This window comes from Pimephales promelas, chromosome 11 (assembly GCF_988280905.1).
Source record: "Pimephales promelas chromosome 11, fPimPro1.hap1.1, whole genome shotgun sequence".
NCBI lineage: Eukaryota > Metazoa > Chordata > Actinopteri > Cypriniformes > Leuciscidae > Pimephales > Pimephales promelas.
The window spans coordinates 16,453,509-16,469,911 of NC_142779.1; the positions used below are offsets into that span (position 1 = coordinate 16,453,509).

Sequence of the window (16,403 nt, forward strand, 5' to 3'; positions counted from 1 at the left end):
ATGAATAACACTAATATAATACAACTAATAAAAATGTATCTAAATATTACTTACATTGATTTGTATTGCTATAGTCGAGTTTTTATTTATTATTGAAACATGTGTAAAAAAGGAAGAAAAAAACTGTATTGTTAAAACCTAAATGGGGAAATATATACAATTAAAACAATTTTGCTTATGGTGACTTTGGCCTTTGTTTGTGAATGATAGGATGACATTAAACAATGTTCTATCAAATTATTTCCCAATTAAAACGTATAGCAAGCAAACACATTCAAGCACATTCAATAATGGAAAAACAAAATGCAAAACATATCCATGTAATGCATGAACAGGTAGAGTACTAGGGGTCTTGATTTTATTATGTTAAAAAGATCATATGAAATGCTCTGAGACCACTTTCTTTCATGAGAGCACTTCTCTAAGTTTATGTGTATTTATGTATCTCTCCTTATGTGTTGTGTAGTGTCCTGTGTTGTGTGTTTTTAGTACTGGATGCCACAGATTGTCATTGCACTGTAAAATAAATTTACCTAATAAAAGTAACAACAACAACAGAGTCAAGATTTGAAAACCAAGCGTAAAAGTCTATTATGGGACTACTCTATACACAGCTAAATAAGAGGAGAATATTGTATAAAGAGGATAAAATGCGTTTGCGGAAGTCTGTAAATGCAATCAAAACAGTGACACGAGGGTGTGTTTACATTAAAGCGGACGTGACGTCTTAGGTTTTGAACCTGAGCGACCGCGCGCAGGGCTAAAGAATTAGCTAAACATTTTACGATTTATTGCTTACTTGTCTACAGAAGTAATACATTTTGACTAAAATATATTTTCTTTTTGCTCTTTCAGCTGTGCGATTTGTTCCAAAGGTGAGACTGACATCTAAAGGCCTTACTCATGTTATGTGACAATGCTAACTTAGTTAGCCATCGGCTACCGTTACTGAGCACAGATAAACAAATCATTATATCGGTATCAAATGTGTCTATTTGATAGTTAATGGGTGTATTATTGGTTTGCCTTATTCCTAAAATATAAACCATGAGATTGATTCTTCAATTGTGTAATTAACGCCGGCTGCCAAAACAGTTTATTGAGATCGCTTGCAAGCATGTTTTCCAACACATGTGACTGCTAACTTAATAATTTAGAAAAGTGCATGAAAACTGCACTGAATTTTTGTCCACGTCGAATCCCGTAAACAATCGACTATTTATGCTTTGCATAATAAAAATAACGTTAGTTTTTTGCGACTGCTGCCTGTATTTGAAACTGACGTTTTATGCAGAGACTCTTAACCTTCACTTTGATATTAGTTTTTTTTGTAGTCTAATGTTAATTTATTCACAAATGGAGCACAATCTCCAACACGCTGCCACCGTAATTTGTTTGATTGTTTGACGACATACTTGCCTTATATAACTCCTTATGATGTGCTTCTCTGACAAGTTGCTGTTGCTTCTGTTGTCTTCTTTGTTTTATCCAATTGCAGATAGGATGGATCTCCAAAAAATAATCCACGACGCGCTGTACGACTTCATTTTGTCATATATTCCTCACGCGGATCTGAGGTGGGGGCGTGTCAATTCACACGTTAGATTAGGCTATTTTTCACCCTTCAATCGTGCAAATAACTTATTTTTTTATTTTATCAGTACGCTAGATGACGTGATTTTGTCCTATATCACTGGGGTGCTAGAAGATTTGGGATCTCAAGAAAATGAGGAGGAAAACTTTGATGTCGATGTCTTTGTTGAAATGTTGGAGGCCTACATTCCTGGTTTCTCAGATATTGACAGGTAATTTTGGGCAGATGTCTTGCAAGTTAAATCCTAACTGAGATTTACAAATAGTTTATATTAAAAGTTTAATCATATTTGAATCAATGCCTTTTCGACTTTATCATGCAGTGTCAAAGTTTGTGAGATGATGTTTAATCTGGCATCAAAATTGGCCTCAGCCCGGGAATCAGGTAATATTCCTTTCATAACAGAAGTAAACTTTTTGAATAATATTATATTTTGTCATAGCAGATAAAAAAAAAGTCCACATACCTGAATGACTAATAGCAGGTGTGCAGGATCCAGTTGCAACGTCACATGACACACAAGCCACACTCAGGCCGGAAGTGAAGGCGAACCATATATGGTTTAGAGTCGCGCCAACTTCTTTGCGTTATTTTCTTTTTGTTTCATGTAGCTATTTTCGCATGGATTAAAAAAAATATTATTATATATATATTTATTTAATATATATATATATATATATATATATATATATATATATACCTGAATTACTAAAAAATGCATAGTCTGATAATATTGTTTATTGATAATAGTTGCTGTATTTATCATATTGCTACTGTATTTATTAAAGGTATAGTGTACCTTTATTGACTTTTGTATTTTAGGGAGCCTGCTAAGACCTGGCTAGGGACAACAGATGGAAACTAGCACTCGTAGCTAACTCTGACTTGTTTAGAGCATGTAATTCGTTGTTGATTAATGAGCATTGTCCCTATCAAATAAAATAAAAAACAAACGAATGTACTAATATAGTTGATGCGCATATTCATTTTGATCTTCCTATTCATGTTGTTACAGTATGGATATTTAATGTCAAATATTCATCGCAAAGCCCATTTACTACACCAATCTCAAAAGTAATCAAACTGTCGGACATACGCTGAAAACCGTAAAGGATGAAAACAATTTTAAGCTTTCCACAGCACGTGAAAAATAAAAATTGAAATACATGCACATAATCGGTATTTAGAAGAATGGCGCAGTGGATAAGACACATGCCTTTGGTGTGAGAGACCCAGGTTCAAATCCACTGTGAGACACCAATGTGTCCCTGAGCAAGACACTTAACCCCTAGTTGCTCCAGAGGCGTGCGACCTCTGACATATATAGCAATTGTAAGTCGCTTTGGATAAAAGCGTTAGCTAAATGTAAATTGTTAACCACATAATGAAAGAAACATTACAGACAACTCACCTTGCTCTCTGCCTTGTTATGTTTTAATACCTGTGGCCTGGCCTGTGTGTCCTGAAACGTGTGGTGCTGCAGCTGAATATAGGCAAGAAAATATCCCCCACACTAAACTGTGATTTGTGTGTGTCTTTAAGAATCTGGAGAGATAAAATTAGAGGAAGGTAAATTTCCTCTCTCAGAAAGTTCTGTTTTAACCCACGGAGTTTCAAGGGAGAAGACACACAACCTCACGTTACAAGCAGAGGGAGCCACAGCTCAGGTATTGGGCCTTTCAGGCACGCTCATAATGTACCAGATGTTGGAAAGCTGGTTTACAAATGATTTTGTGTCTGGAAATGTGTTTTCAGGTTAGTGAATCTTCGTGGGATAACCAGGAGCAGCATCTTCTCGAGATGTTTCCCAAATGCAGTGTGACTGAGGCCCGAAGTGCATTGTCTATTGCTAAAGGAGACATGGAGGAAGCTGTTCGTCTCATTATTGAGGGAGATGTCCAGCTTGCATGCCCAACGTCTCTCCACGTGAGTTCATTTGAAAAGTTCCATTTATACTGATCATAGATAAAATGATAGACTATTTGCCAGTTATCACTTTAATTAGATTCAAGAAGTTTTGTTAAAAATCTTTTTCATTAATTGAAATAAGGCTGAAATAAAATGTAACTAGATGGAAAAAATAAATGAAAATAAAGTACCAAAATGACTCAAACTGAAATAAGAAATGAATAAATTTACAAAATCACATAATGCCCCGATTCAGTTTTCTAAAATATAAAAGAATTTCTAAAAAAATAAAAATGATCATACAAGCAGAGTGTTTTCATGGCAGAAGTTCAGTGATTGACATTCAAGGTGCACATTTTAATTTCACAAGACTTCTACTTGTTTTTTTCTACCATGAGCAAGTATTACGGAAGTATATGTACAATTTTACGTGTCGGTTGAGTGACTCAAAAAATAGTATCATAATGGTGTTAAATAATATCACATTAAGTGATACAAGGTATTTTTCCTGTTTCTGGAGGCAGTGGAATGAAAGCTTGTACGTTTTTTGTGTCTGTTGTTTGTAAAGCTATGTTTGTATGTATTTTTCTCTTTCTTTATGTTTTTTGTTTGATATGGACCCATAGGTCTGAAATAAAAGAGCAATAGTACTAAAATAACACTGATGCCTTTAAAATCTCTATATATTTTTAGGCTAACCAAGGGAAGACCATTTCTGCTGAAGTTGATCAGAAACTGAAAGCAAGCATTTTAGAAAAGTGAGTTATCTTGATCTCGAATTATTTCAAACTATTGTACGAACCTGTTATATCGGATGCCACTGCAAGTAGAAGAAAAACCTTCTCATTTAAATGTTTGGACCCCCCATCCCAGGTACATGCTGGTTGATAGTGAAGAAGACAAAAAAGTACACAGACCAGTCACTCCAAAAGATGTGAGTATTTGCTGTTATTTTTAGTGACTGGCAATGCAAAACATTGAATTCATTTTCATTTTGAGTTCATATTTTCTACTTTCCACTTGGTCATCTGCAGGCTCCCAAGAAACTAGTGCGCTATCATGGCAGTCAGGTGGTCACTACAAAGGGAGAGCGCTACCATCTAGTCAAGAAAGAAGAACCAGACGACATGAAGAAGACTTATGTTAGTCTCAAACCAGCACGCAAATATCGCTTTCATTGATGAAAGGCATCTTGTTGATGGACCATTCAGAGTCAACCCCTCTTGATTTTGATATTTTTGTCTGGTTATCTGTGACTGGAAACAACTGATTTAGTTTTGTGTGTCCACTTAGATATATGGTGCTGGAGATTTGGTTTCTTGGGAGTTTTATGGGTTTTGATGTTTCAATTGTTTGCTGTTCTGTGAAATCTCCCAGCAGGTCTCTTTTTTTCGAGCCCTTTTAAGTTACTCTATTTATTTTTTAACTACTTTTTACTAAAACATTAAGCTATTCCTAAAAACATGAAGGTGTTAACGTTTGACTGTTTTTTTAAGCCAACCCCTGTTTTACACATAATTTAATTGAAAGTCTTTGAAATGTTCAGCTAAGTGGTTGTTTTGTTATAAAATCAGCCAGTTTAGCTCATTTTCAGTGGCAGGAACATCAGTCTTTGTATTTTGCACTGTTTAGTTAAAACGCAGAAATAAAAAGACTCCATATATGTTCCTTAGACTTAATAATAGAAGGGTCTGTGTGACATTTGATTTTTTTGGGTAACACTTTACAACAAGCTCCCATTTGTTAATATTAGTTAATGTATTAACCAATAATGAGTAATACATTTGTTACAGTGTTTATTAATCTTAGTTAATGTTAGTTAAAAACAATACTGTCGTTCATTGTTCATGTTAGTTCACAGTGCGTTAACTAATGTTAACAAATATAACTTTTGATTTTTGGATTGTATTAGTAAATGATGAAATTAACTAAGATTAGTAAACTCATGTTAACTCAATGAAACCTTATTGTAAAGTGTTAATGATTTTTGTTGCCGTTTACAAACGAGGTCTGCCTGTTAATTCAGGATTCAACTGAAGGTGAATCTTCCCATACACTGGACAAGCTTTGGATAGACCGAACCTTCACATACATATTTACTAGTTAGTTTCTCTGTCGTGTGTAGTTCGCTGGCTTTGCATAGTTTTAGTAATGGATGTGCTTTTTGTTTACTATAAACAATTGTATTGTCATATCCATATTGTCACACCAGTGTTTTTCAAGATTGTTTGTTTGTGCTTGATGTTCTCCGTTTACATGTTGTCTTTGCCATTGAACTACAGTGTCAACACTACCAATCCAATCTTACCATGGCCCTGAAACTTGAGTGCAGTGACTAGATTCAAATATATATAAACAGTATTTTTCAAGGACTGATGATGTTTTTGAGAGTAACTAGTAAAGAATGAATGTTTTATGAGTGTCTTTCCTCAGTTCTGTACTTAAATATGTAAATACTTCTTAAAACTGGTTTAAAAATGTATTGTTCTAGCTTTAGGTACTTTGAAGAGCATAATGAAATTGTGCCGAATATACACATCTAAAGACGGGTAAGAAAAGAAAACATTTTATGTTTAATTGAAAGACTACATGAAGAACAAAGCTAACAACTTAACAACACTTATTTAAATGAATGGCATATCTTAAATTATGTTAGTGATATTATTCTGTCTCAAGATGCACACCAGTAATATTTTTTCTAAGGCACATTTATAAAAGCTACTTAAATGTCCTAATTAAACTAAGACTTAATCCTGTTTTAATCTAAGCCCTAGGTGAATCCAGGCCTATGCCACTCAGAAATCAGTGCTGAGAACTACAGTGATCAAAGAATTATGCTGATACTTTGAAGTAACAGGTTTTGTTCTCTTACATTTTTACATGACTTGTCCTCTAATGCACAAAGATACAGCTGTTTGAACACCTGCAATAATTCTTTATAGAGGCAAAAGACACTTCAAACTGTTTTTTAAATATTTATCCAGTATGTTTTATTCCTTCACGATCATTGTAAGAACTTAAATGCTTGTAACAAGAGAAATGTTTCCCAGAGTTGATTTATTAGGGGTCAAGCACCGAAGGTGAGGAGGCACCTATTGTAATCATTGGCGTTCTTATTATGGCATGTCTTGTCATCTGCTTTTGCGCTTGACCCTGTAATTGCTGCTTGCAGCTATAGTTCTGCTGCTTCTTCCGTTCTTGGAGCCTATGGCAAACCCATAGAATCGCTTGCAGGAAAGTTTTAAATTTAGCACACAGATAGAGGACAGTCTGAACTGTAACCATTGTAGTTGTCTCTAACTCAATCCCACTAGCGCCACCAACTGTCAAAAATTTCACTCATATTTATACTAAGAACATAGAAACCATGAGGACTAGAAACTAAATTCTTTTTTCCACTAATTCACCTAAACGAAATTAGATATTTTCACGAAATTGGACACAAAAAGGAATGGGCTCACTCTGATGACAAACATTTTTTTCTTTTTCTAATTGTTGTGATTGTTCTGAAAAAAAAAGAAAAACACTAAAATAAAGGTGTAAACAAAAAGTGACAGTAAAGATGTGTATAATGTTACAAAATAATTCAGTTTCAAATAAATGCTATTCTTTTCAATTTTCCACTAATCAAAGAAATTTATAATGGTTTCCACTTTCCACAAAAACAATAAACAGCACAACTGCTTTGAGCCCCAATAAGAAGAAATGTTTGAGCATCAAATCAACATATTAGAAGGATCATGTGACACTGAAGACTGCACTAATGTGACTGAAAATTCAGCATTGCCATCACAGGAATAAATTACATTTCATTTATAATATTTGACAAAATTATTGTATTTTGATCATATAAAAACAGCCTTGGAGAGCATAAGAAACTTATTTCAAAAACATATACAAAATCTTAGTGACCCAAAACTTTTGAACGTTAGTATAATGTAAATCAATTTCAGCTTTTAGCACACTCACATTAACAAAACCTGTAATAATGACAATAGTAGCTGCAATTAAAAAAAAAAAAAAAAAAAAGATCAAACCATTCAAAAACTTTTATTTCATTACAATTCATGGAGACAGTTAACACCTGGCAAGTGTAGTTTGTTCTGAATCACAATCCTTACTGAAATTGTACCATGTTACATTAAAAAAAATATAACACCAAGAAACTAAAACATTTGCCTTAATGTACACAAACGAAAACAAAAGAAAATGCATTTACAAATGCAAAAATTTAATTCAGTGAGTCGGCTACAAAAGGATGAGAAGTCCCTTGTTTTAAAAACATATTGTGGCTGAAACATTGAAGTCATGAGATCAAATTCAAAAGCAAACACACAAAACACCATCACATTAACAGTTTAAACCCGTCAATGAACCGATGGTAGGTTTCAAGTTGCAAATCATCCTCTTCTGCGGATGTGCTCGAGGCACTCTGACAGTTTTACTATGTGGACTCAGAGCCACAGGAGTTAAGTCATGAAATATGCCACCTTCTTTGTCCCAACATGGGACAAAACCTGACAACAAGCGCTCTGGGTGGTGTAAAAGTGCTTTACAGGCTCTGCTAATGCATTAGTCGCAATGCTGCACACATATGGATTTAAGGACTCTTTGTAAGGAGAAAATCAATCAATTTCTCACCAGTGGTTTTCTTCTTACACCAACACAGAACTAGCAATATTGGGTCCAGTAAACGGAAGCAGACAAAAGGCAGAAGTCTTTATACTGCCAAAATACTGCCATGCACTGGCATTTCAACAGTCTGAATGTACACACAAGCATATACTCAAATCCACACATACATATTAACAGACCATCTTAGCAGCACACTAAGAGGCTTCAGCCCAGGCCATTAACTCAGTCCATGATCATATCTGCCCTTGATCATCATGTTCAGCAATGGACCAACCTGTTGAAAACAGAGAATGGCCTATATAAATGTATTCTGTGAACAAATATATGCTAAACTATTAAAGAAGAAAAAGGTTATTCATTTTCTGCTCTAGTCAGTCAAATGTAGGCATGCACAACTTGATTTAGGTCTAAAGCAGGTTAGCCACAAATATACTTGTAATTGGGTTATTGTCAAGGTCATTATACACAGGGAATTCCTTAATGCATAATTCATGTCTGAGGACCTAAAAACAGAAAAGGCTATGATTGACTGTTCTACTTTTCTGTACCTCGTGTGGGTCCCCCAAGGCCTCTCCCAACATCTTCTCTATGTTCCTCATTATGGCCACCTTCTGATGAGCTTTCAAAGGGTACTCTATCCTCTTCGGAGTGGGTGTCCCCTTGAAATATTTTGTTTAATACTGGTTGATTTGTGCAAATATATATCATGTATGTAAACAAGACTAAAGCATAAAGCATACCTTGTACCAGAAGTTCACAGTGACGGTCACTCCTCCATTTAACAGGGATTCAATGTGATGCCACCTTTACACAACAAAAATGCAGACATTTATTGAGCAAAATTAAATAAATCGAAAAAAATTTGGGAAAACGAGCCAATTATTGTTACTGATTTCATCAAAGGCATCAGCGATATCTCAGACTATCATTGATACACAATGATACAGATATCATTGAACACATAAAAAAAAAAATCTTCAATTACAAAATAACATTCAATAGCTATTTATGACAGGCAATTTAGATACGAGCACACAGCCAGGAGGAAAGTTAAACTAGAAACAGTTCAGCTCTCAATGTAACCATTTTCAGGCACACCTGCAACTTAACCCATAGACAAAGTCACTTATGACAATCACATAGTACAAGACTAAAGCTTGTTGCTCTGCGCACATTTAAAGGACAACTCCGGCGCAAAATGAACCTTTGGTCTAATTACACATTGTTACCTATTCAACCGTTATCTGAGATTTTTTTTCATGATTGCCGAATGTAAATAGTTTTATCTATAAAAACAGTTTAGCCTATAATGCTAGTATAATGCTAGTATATAGGGCATAGAGTAATGACAAATAAAAATCGCTTTTTATTACCACTAACAAGGCTCAAAATAGCCCCACAGTAACACGGTAGCACAATAAGGATCCATACATTCAAACCGAAGCATTGAGAACTTTGTCAGTGTCCATACAGTTTAATAAGAAGATATTTTATACACACAGTCAACTTTGCGAATACAGGAAGAAGCCATCTTTGAAAAATAGTCTCTACCAGTCGATCTACAAACGCCGATCCAAGTGCGCTGGTGAGATGTGAATAAAGTGATAATGTGAGCGCGAACAGTAGGCAACATGTACATATTAAAGAGAAGAAAATGGTTCGTGTTTGTGTTTCTTCCGGAAACAATGGACCATATAAGATTCTGCACAGTTCAGCGCACTTGGATCAGCATTCGTAGATCGACTGGTAGAGACTATATTTTAAAGATGGCTTCTTCCTGTATTCGTGAAGTTGATTGTGTGTATAAAATATCTTCTTATTAAACTGTATGGACACTGACAAAGTTCTCAATGCTTCGTTTTGCATGTAGGGATCCTTATTGTGCTACCGTGTTACTGTGGGGCTATTTTGAGCCTTGTTAGTGGTAATAAAAAGCGATTTTTATTTGTCATTACTCTATGCCCTATAGACTAGCGTTATACTAGCATTATAGGCTAAACTGTTTTAATAGATAAAACTATTTAGATTCGGCAATCATGAAAAAAAATCTCAGATAACGGTTGAATAGGTAACAATGTGCAATTAGACCAAAGGTTCATTTTGCGCCGGAGTTGTCCTTTAAAGACTCCTGTCTTCTATAGTGCCAAAAAGCAATTTATACAAATCAACTGCACTTTAACAAAGCTAATGAAAACCTGTCTTTTAGAGACTTAAACCTTTACAGAGCAACAAGTTTTGTAGCATGTGCTTGATTTTTCTTTAAACACCATATGCAGCACAACGCCCAGTGCACCACTCTTTGCCCATGTGCCCGGTCAGAGTACAGATATACAGACAAGAACATTTGGAGAATTGTACAACATTCTATGTTTTTCCCCTAATTCAAATGGAGGCCCTTCTGTGACACTAGGTTAAAATAAGAGGCAAGATGTTCACACTCATGGGCAGCCATGAGCAAAAAGTATAGACTGTAGAATTACACTGCAGCTTGGCATCATTTTGCCCTCCAGTGACTAGGGGGAGCAAGGAGTTGGAAGAGGAAGCCGTCATGGCTGATTCACTCTCACAGACTTGAAACTAAGTCAGCAGCCCATGAGGCTTGACGAACGAGCCACGCAAAACCTAAGTGTGTCATTTCTGCACCATAACACCACTGAACAGAAATGGCTATATATATATATATATATTATTCCTATTTCCTAACAGCATTTCCAAACACTCTCCCCGTCTGCCTTTGGCTGGTCAAACAGACAGTCCCGGGCTGGTGTAACTACACACTTCAGAATAAAGTGATATTTGGTAATTAACCTGTTCTATGTATTTGAAAACAATCTTACCAATACATTGGGATGTACAAGACATCGCCTGGTCCCACAACAGCCTCATATCCAACAGCATTTTTGAAATTAGGAAACTTGTCATAATCAGGATTTTCAAAATCAACCTTTGAATGCAAAGAAGAAAAAACATTTCACTTATTTGCTTACATTATTGTTAGTCTAAAAAGAGTTTCAAGTTTTTCAGCAAGTGGCTTCTCAAACTTTTCAGGCCAACAACAATCTACATTCATATATAACAGCACTACATAGGGACAAAGATTGTGGATTAAATATATAAATGTCAGTAAATGTTGCATTTCGTAGGGTTTGTGTTAACTTCACATCTGTAAAAATAAATGTAAAAAATATATTAAAAAAAGATTTTAAAAAAAGGTTGGATTCAATTAGCAATATTTTTTCTTGATATTATAAATAAAATAATTATAAAATAAATAATTATAAATTAAAATAAATAATTATGTTAATAATTTTTTTTCAACACCATCACTTTGCCCCACTAATGGTCATAAATGAGTGGAAAATGTAATGTGACTAAAACAGATGAATACAATATTTTTTTGTATTAACAAGATATAATGTCAGTGCAAAGTACAATATGGTCTATAGAGTAGTAGAGACACATAAAGCTATATTAATATTGCAACAAAACATGATGTGTTTTTGTACAATTTATATGCAAACTCGCGGAGTCAAGTCCCATACCAAAATTTGAGAACCATTGGGTGTCATCAAACATATAATACCTGACTCTGTCTGTCACATGGATGATGAACTGGGTAAGGATAAAGGCAGTCAAACTGATCTGGAGGAAAGAGGATGCATCTCTTATGTCCTTTGATTTGTGCAAAGAAATTCTGTTGCTCATCATAGTGTGCTGGTGTCACATTGCCTGGCATGATATTTTAAGAGAAGAAACAAACAAATAAACAAAACTGCTATGACAGTCACCCCACCACCAATTTTAGAATGGCAAATCAACATTTTATTTTACTATTACAATTAATAATCCTAAAAATTTGGATATAGAAAAAGATGCACTGAAACTGTACCTTCCATGCCTATGAGCAGCAAATTCGAGGTCAGCGGTCCCCAGTTTCGTTTAGATTGCTGTTTGTTAATCCAGTTCCAATTGAATCCAAGGAAATCCACCACAATTTTTCGGCCTACTGTATCATTTAGCGTTTGTTGCAAGTACACTCTACAAATTAAAGAATAAAGTCATTTCACATCTAAAAATGTCAAATTAAATCAAATGATACTTTAGAACGCAATTCTATCCTCTTTAGAAGATTTTTAAGTTAATATCTACCTGAACTTGCTTAATATTTATCAAGTAAGGTCAACAGTTTAAAGGTCTAGAAACAGAAACAATATGATCGCAAATGATATAGGAATAAAAAGCCACCAAAGTATCAAATGGTCAGCGTTATGGACTGGACACCAGTTGGCAGAATAAACTGCTTAGTCATAGAGCCAAGCAATTTCATTTCCTCGATTGGATTTCATGCACTCAACACTTTTCCACAGTGTCACACTTCAACTGTTTATGCTATTATAAATAGATCAAAAATTTGCAGTCAAAGTAAATTTTAAAGAAATGTACACAAATATACAACTATTCAATGGTAAAGGGATAGTTTAGCTGTGAAAGGATAAAGAAAGCAAGCAATATTTTTTATAATGACAAAACCAGTTATAAATCACTGTATACAGTTTTGTAGATTTTTTTTTTTTTTTTACCTCAGCCAGCAGTTATGAACATGCATATCAGGTACATTAATGCAAATCACATTAACATACCTCTCTGCTCCACCTTGTTCTTCTGTTTGATGCATCTTGTCCACAAACTCTGAAAATTTCATCTCTAGTCGATGAGATTTGGGAACAAAGTCTTTAAAATTTGCCATTTTCTTCTCATCATAATACAAGAATTTGTGATTTTCTGCTGTGTAAACAGAGAAGTCCCCATTTCCAATGTTCTCTTGCAAGTAGGGTATGTCCCATTTTAGAGCAGGATATACTAAACCAGTGTCTGTTAATACAACAGGTTCCTACAAAAGAAAAATGAAATCATAAAAAAGTTTTTACACAAAATAACATATTTTAAAACTACTTCGTGTAAACAACATATGAATGACGCGTTATTCTCAGTTGGGTGGGTGACGTGGGTCATTAGCAGCTTTATTATTCTGTAGACAAAATCACCAAACACACTTCCACACTCATGTTAACATTTAAGAGCAAATATTCAGTCTAGATCTTAAACAGAACCGCTAATGATTTAAACAGAACTGCAAAAAAAATACTGCCCGGGTCGTGTAGCGACCCCCGCCAACGCTCGGCGTTTATTTGACACAGCCGCACCATAAAAAAGTGACAAGTGCTACGTGACTAGGAGAACGTACACTGTTCCAGCACGCGCGCGGGTACGCTGCTCTCGCCCTCGGCTGCAACTACACCAGACGACCGCTAAACTAACAAAACAAACCAGCATGCATCGACATCCACTTTTAAGTATACACTGCAATCTACTATGTACATGGTATTAAATATTATTAAACAACTTAATATTGGACTAATGATTAAGTCAGATAAGTATTAAAATTGATCTGATTCTGATTAAAATTAAGATCTAATTAAAGATCTGATTAAAATTGTGTGTGTGTGTGTGTGTGTGTGTGTGTGTGTGTGTGTATACGTACGGACTCATGCACAGCTACAATAGTCCAATGACACTGTTTACACGAGACATCGTGCATCAACAACACAACATCAACAACGTGCTTTGACTGGTCTCATTTTAACTGACTGCCACAGTAAGTTAGTTCTTAGCGAATAGAGTAAGACTTTGATTATACAATAATTTAGATAAGGGATTTTTATCTCATACTTTTTCTTTCTGTTTGGTGCAAGAACCCCTCCCTAAGCCATGTAAAAAACACTAACGTTATTATGATTATGCTCTTCCTATTGAATTTTATATTTTTGCCCCATCACTGAGTCATTGGAGCAACTGTGCTAAATATAATATAGCCAAAATGTAAATAAGTTATTTGCATTTATTGCAAAAAATTACATGAAACTTATCACATTAGCAGAAATTACATACAATTATCTGTTAAATAAATGTCAAGATTTAAATAATATACTACCAATATTTGCAATATCTGATATTTTTTATTTATTTATTTTTTTTAATAACTGATCATTTGTCCACTTTATTGGGGTGTGGAGTAAGGTTAACTTACTGAATCTTACCAAACTCATCAAAGAGTTTCAGCACAACGTAAGACTTTATGTAAGACAATGACGTTTAATAGTCTAACGTTACTGCTTGATTTTGATTAACGTTAGATCATCCTTTCGTATTACGTTAGTGCACCTTGCACCCACAAAATGAGTTGCAGCTCTCCGTTCCTAACGTAAGTTACATCTGCCGCTTTCTAACTCGATGCAGGGTAAATTTGCCAACATACCTCGTTATTGATGAGGACCTCGGCACGCGGATCCGTATGGGATAGTCGTGGTATCGGTCGGGTTGGGAAAGTATATTGTCGAAACTGCGATTCATTCCAGCCTGAGTCGCGTAGATCCGTGAAGGCGACGGCGGGGGCGGCAGCTCCATCGGTCTCCGCTGAGTCCGCTCCAGCCACGGTCGCGGCTGCCATGTCCTCCGCCTGCGGATTGTGTTTACTTCACAATGAAGCTGCACGAGGCTAACCGGCACAGCCGTTGAGATGAAAGAGGAGCAGCGAGCGCAAAAACCGCTCCTGGGCTTTCACACACCCCGCCGAAGCACGAACAAACGAGGGCGACCCGAGCAGTCATACAAGCAGAGTGAAACCAGAAATATTGATGATGTTTCCCACCGGAAGTGTTTTTTTTTTCTTGTTTTTTTCAAAGTAAAAGTCGCTAAACCGTTGGACGCCGGATGTACGAATGAGCAAAAAACATGTAACAAAAATGTCAGTCATTACAAAAATATAACTCAATACCACGGTGTTTCCAACAGTTGTTGTTCGCTGATCTATTTTTTAAAACCAGAATCAATTAGTCCTGAAAGCTGTAAGTTATGTTTATTGAAATAGAAGATCTGTTAAATATCTTTTCATTATATTTACCCTTTAATTAAACAAAACAATAAATAAATAAAATATCTCACTGTCCCATATAAGACTTGCCATCCAAATCAAAGATTATTAATCGAAAGAAAAAAGTGCAGAAGCAGAGCTGCAAATCGAACAGTAGATGGGGATATTTGACAGCGTGGTGGTCGGTGATGGGAAAGAATATTCTAGGTTCATTTTGGTTAGCCTGGGCTTGTACCATGATGGTAGTTGAACAGCTCAGCGTTGCAGGATGTGTTTCGAGTTGACAAAATCAAACCAATCCAACCAGGGGCCAGTTTCAGAAAGCAGGTTAAGTGAAACGAAAAGTAGGTTAACCCTGAAATGAGGGAAAGTTTGGGTTTTCCGTTTCAATAAAATAAAAGATAAAAAATAATATCAATAAAAGTTTATAATATAACAAATTGGATATTCCAGTATAAATGGTTTTTGATGTATTGCTAAAAATTGCAAAAAGTGTTACAACTGTCCCTGGTCTCCCCTACATTAGAATTACATCATAGTTCTAAACATGTTCTACAGAATCGTTTGGGGGGGGGGGGGGGGGGGGTTGATGAGAATTTCCATTTAGATATAAAGTTAGATTCTAGGCTACGCCACATAGAAATGTGAATGTGTAGATTATTTGCTGCACATAATATTAACATGTAACGTTAGGCCTCTCTGTGGCAGAACAAACTCTTTCTTTATCCCCATCGTCATGTGAAGATTAATATTTAATTGAGTAAACTTTATAATTCAATTTAATACTACTTTTTATAATTTTTGGTGTATTGGGTACTTGTAACTGCCTTGGGTTCTACTGGGACAGGAGGGCCTATAGCTAGCCTTTATGAACTAGCAATCTTGTTAGTGGCAATCATTAGTTCACCAGCAGATGGAACTATTATGCCAAACACAAATATTTCTCAAAGTGCACCTGTTAATACAAATAAATGTTTTCATGCATCTGCAAAGACAGATATTTAAAAACAACAACTGTGCTATCCTTGTGTGAATAGCTGACAACATTAGCAATAGGTATCAAATAACTCCCCATGATAAAGCTTTAAATATTTTAGCTGTGATTTTGGGGTATAATCTTTAATCTGGAAGTCATGTGAACCAACTGGTGTACACAACTAGGGAAATGTCAAAGGGAGAAGACAAATAGTGCTTTCCCACCCACCACCTCACACACACCCATGCTGACCTTAGCCACCTCTTAGTGTTCTTCCCCCAGATGTCTTAAGTCTTAAATCCTATTAGTCAAGGTTTCTCAGAGCCATTAAATGTAATTTTCCCAATTTCTATGGATTG

The 16,403-nt window shown here is 35.4% G+C and overlaps 2 protein-coding genes across 3 annotated transcripts; one reads left to right on the plus strand and one right to left on the minus strand.

Moving 5' to 3' along the window:
* The first annotated feature begins 715 nt into the window (after nucleotides 1-715).
* On the plus strand, nucleotides 716-5,916 carry cuedc2 (CUE domain containing 2). Of its 2 annotated transcripts, XM_039672183.2 has the most exons (9): nucleotides 716-875; nucleotides 1,499-1,577; nucleotides 1,662-1,805; nucleotides 1,917-1,978; nucleotides 3,137-3,261; nucleotides 3,350-3,520; nucleotides 4,196-4,260; nucleotides 4,376-4,436; nucleotides 4,537-5,916. In XM_039672183.2, the coding sequence occupies exons 2-9, from the start codon at nucleotides 1,504-1,506 to the stop codon at nucleotides 4,681-4,683; spliced, it is 849 nt and encodes a 282-aa protein (XP_039528117.1). In that variant the 5' UTR covers nucleotides 716-875; nucleotides 1,499-1,503; the 3' UTR covers nucleotides 4,684-5,916. The 2 variants fall into 2 exon arrangements, with proteins under 2 accessions (XP_039528117.1, XP_088973219.1); XM_089117093.1 differs by lacking the exon at nucleotides 716-875 and having other exon boundaries at nucleotides 1,420-1,577.
* A 1,620-nt stretch (nucleotides 5,917-7,536) lies between these two features.
* On the minus strand, nucleotides 7,537-14,839 carry hif1an (hypoxia inducible factor 1 subunit alpha inhibitor). Its single transcript, XM_039672184.2, has 8 exons — nucleotides 14,454-14,839; nucleotides 12,778-13,028; nucleotides 12,027-12,175; nucleotides 11,721-11,866; nucleotides 10,975-11,081; nucleotides 8,878-8,941; nucleotides 8,686-8,796; nucleotides 7,537-8,411 (listed from the first exon to the last, which is right to left on the minus strand). Exons 1-8 carry the CDS (start codon nucleotides 14,643-14,645, stop codon nucleotides 8,355-8,357), a joined length of 1,077 nt encoding a protein of 358 aa, XP_039528118.1. The 5' UTR covers nucleotides 14,646-14,839; the 3' UTR covers nucleotides 7,537-8,354.
* Nucleotides 14,840-16,403: the final 1,564 nt, after the last annotated feature.